Raw genomic sequence first — 1618 nt, 5'->3', positions numbered from 1 at the left:
GGTGTGGGAGAGCACCAGCAACCGGTCCATGCTCGGTCCTATGAAGGGCCTTGGTGAGGAACTTGTCCGTCAAAAGGTATGATAACCGGGGGGCACCGCTCATGATGTCAACAAAGGCATTTGGGGTGGAGGGCGGGAGTCTGTAGGCCAGCTTGATGATCCTCCTGAAGGCGGAGCCGATGAGGTCACACGTATTCTTACCGATTAGCGAGACACCCCAGATTTCCAGGCCATAGCTGAGAGTCGGTACCCATACAGCTTTAGCTAGATGTATAATGCCACTAGGGGAGATCCCGAAAGCTTTCCTGGCATAGCGCATGGCCTTCATAGTCACGTTGTGGCACTTGGCCAATCTTGCCTTGAGGTGATATGCGAAGTTGAGTCTGCTAGTGACGGTAATGCCCAGTATCTTGATGGACCTGCGAGCATAGATCGCGGAGCCATAGCTAGTAAGGATCTCGGTCTTCTCCGTGGATAGGGTGAGGTTGAAGTTGGCCAAGGTGGGTACCAATTCGTCAATCATGTGGCGGATTCCTTCATCTCTCGAGGATAGACTACTGCGGTGACCAAACTTGAAGGCTATGTAGCAATCGTCTGCGTAACAGAAGAAGCGTACTTGGAAAGGGTGAGCTGGTAAGTTCGCCGAGATGGTATGTGTCACGAGATCCATGAAGTAGACGAATAGCAGAGGGGAGAGCACGCTCCCCTGGGCTAGCCCAACCCCGTCTCTCGCTTTCCGCGTCGTATGGACCCCGAGATGGTGGTTAGAGTTGAGCCTTGGGCCGAGCCAGGCCTTTACCCATTCCGTCTCCTTGGCGGGGACCTTCAGGAGCGCCAGAGCACGAAGCAACTGATCATGAGGGACCGAACCGAAAGCATTGGAGAGGTCGAGGGCCGCAATGGCCCAAGGGGGCTTCCTTTTAACAAAATGGCCACTAGGTCCTTGTTGTACATACCGTAGTACCTCGTCGACGAGGGAGGTGGCAGACCGCCTCGGTAGATAAGCGAAATGTTCTCCGCGATGGGCGATGACCTCGGTGATAGCACCGAGACGTCGGACCAGCAGTGCTTCTTGCAGCTTGCACAGCGTGCAGGAGAGCGTAATGGGGCGAACGCCTTTGACCGTCCCGTGACCGGTAGCTTTCGGGATGTAGACGACCGTAGAGTGCAGCCAGTGCCCAGGAATGGATGCCATGTCCAAGGATATCTGGTAGAGCCTTGCGATCTCCGAGAGAACCCAATCGGGAGAATGTAGAAGGTGTTCCCAGCGTATGCCACAGGAGCCAGGTGAGGTATCTTTGCACCTTTTGATGATCTCCTTCCTCATGAGGCTGAGGGGAAAATCATTGTGGGCGTCCGAGAGGAGGCGGGTGTCATCCGAGATGTGCACAGTTCGGTGGTTCAAGGAGGCCTCGTCGAAAGGGTCTCCTAAGTATCGGTCCGCCAGTGCCGAGATCGTGCCCTCCACGGTGGGGTGGTCGTTGAGCGTCGTTGGAGGAGAGCTGGCTTCTCGAGTTATCCTAGAGAGAAAGGACGCATTGCTACCTTCTAGGGAGCTCGCGAAAAGGCGAAAGCTAGCATCCTTCTTCTCCTTTATGAGCTCTCTGTACCCCTTTCG

The 1618-nt window shown here is 55.2% G+C and overlaps 2 protein-coding genes across 2 annotated transcripts in view; one reads left to right on the top strand and one right to left on the bottom strand.

The window, feature by feature from the left end:
• Positions 1-86: 86 nt before the first annotated feature.
• On the bottom strand, positions 87-1327 carry Pmar_PMAR005490 (conserved hypothetical protein; the record flags this gene model as incomplete). Its single annotated transcript, XM_002764606.1, has 1 exon — positions 87-1327. A coding segment is annotated over one exon (1241 nt), but the record flags the coding sequence as incomplete, so codon positions are not given.
• Positions 1328-1595: 268 nt separating this feature from the next.
• The window catches only part of Pmar_PMAR005489 (hypothetical protein), a gene marked incomplete at both ends in the record, with an annotated part of 2637 nt that continues 2614 nt past the window's right edge, over positions 1596-1618 (top strand). Inside the window, one exon of the mRNA XM_002764605.1 lies at positions 1596-1606. Within this exon, the coding sequence (XP_002764651.1) occupies positions 1596-1606 (11 nt within the window). The remainder of the gene's footprint in view (positions 1607-1618) is intronic.

Source organism: Perkinsus marinus (assembly GCF_000006405.1).
Source record: "Perkinsus marinus ATCC 50983 genomic scaffold scf_1104296976634, whole genome shotgun sequence".
NCBI classification, from domain to species: Eukaryota; Perkinsozoa; order Perkinsida; family Perkinsidae; genus Perkinsus; species Perkinsus marinus.
This window is presented reverse-complemented; position numbering and strand designations above follow the sequence as displayed.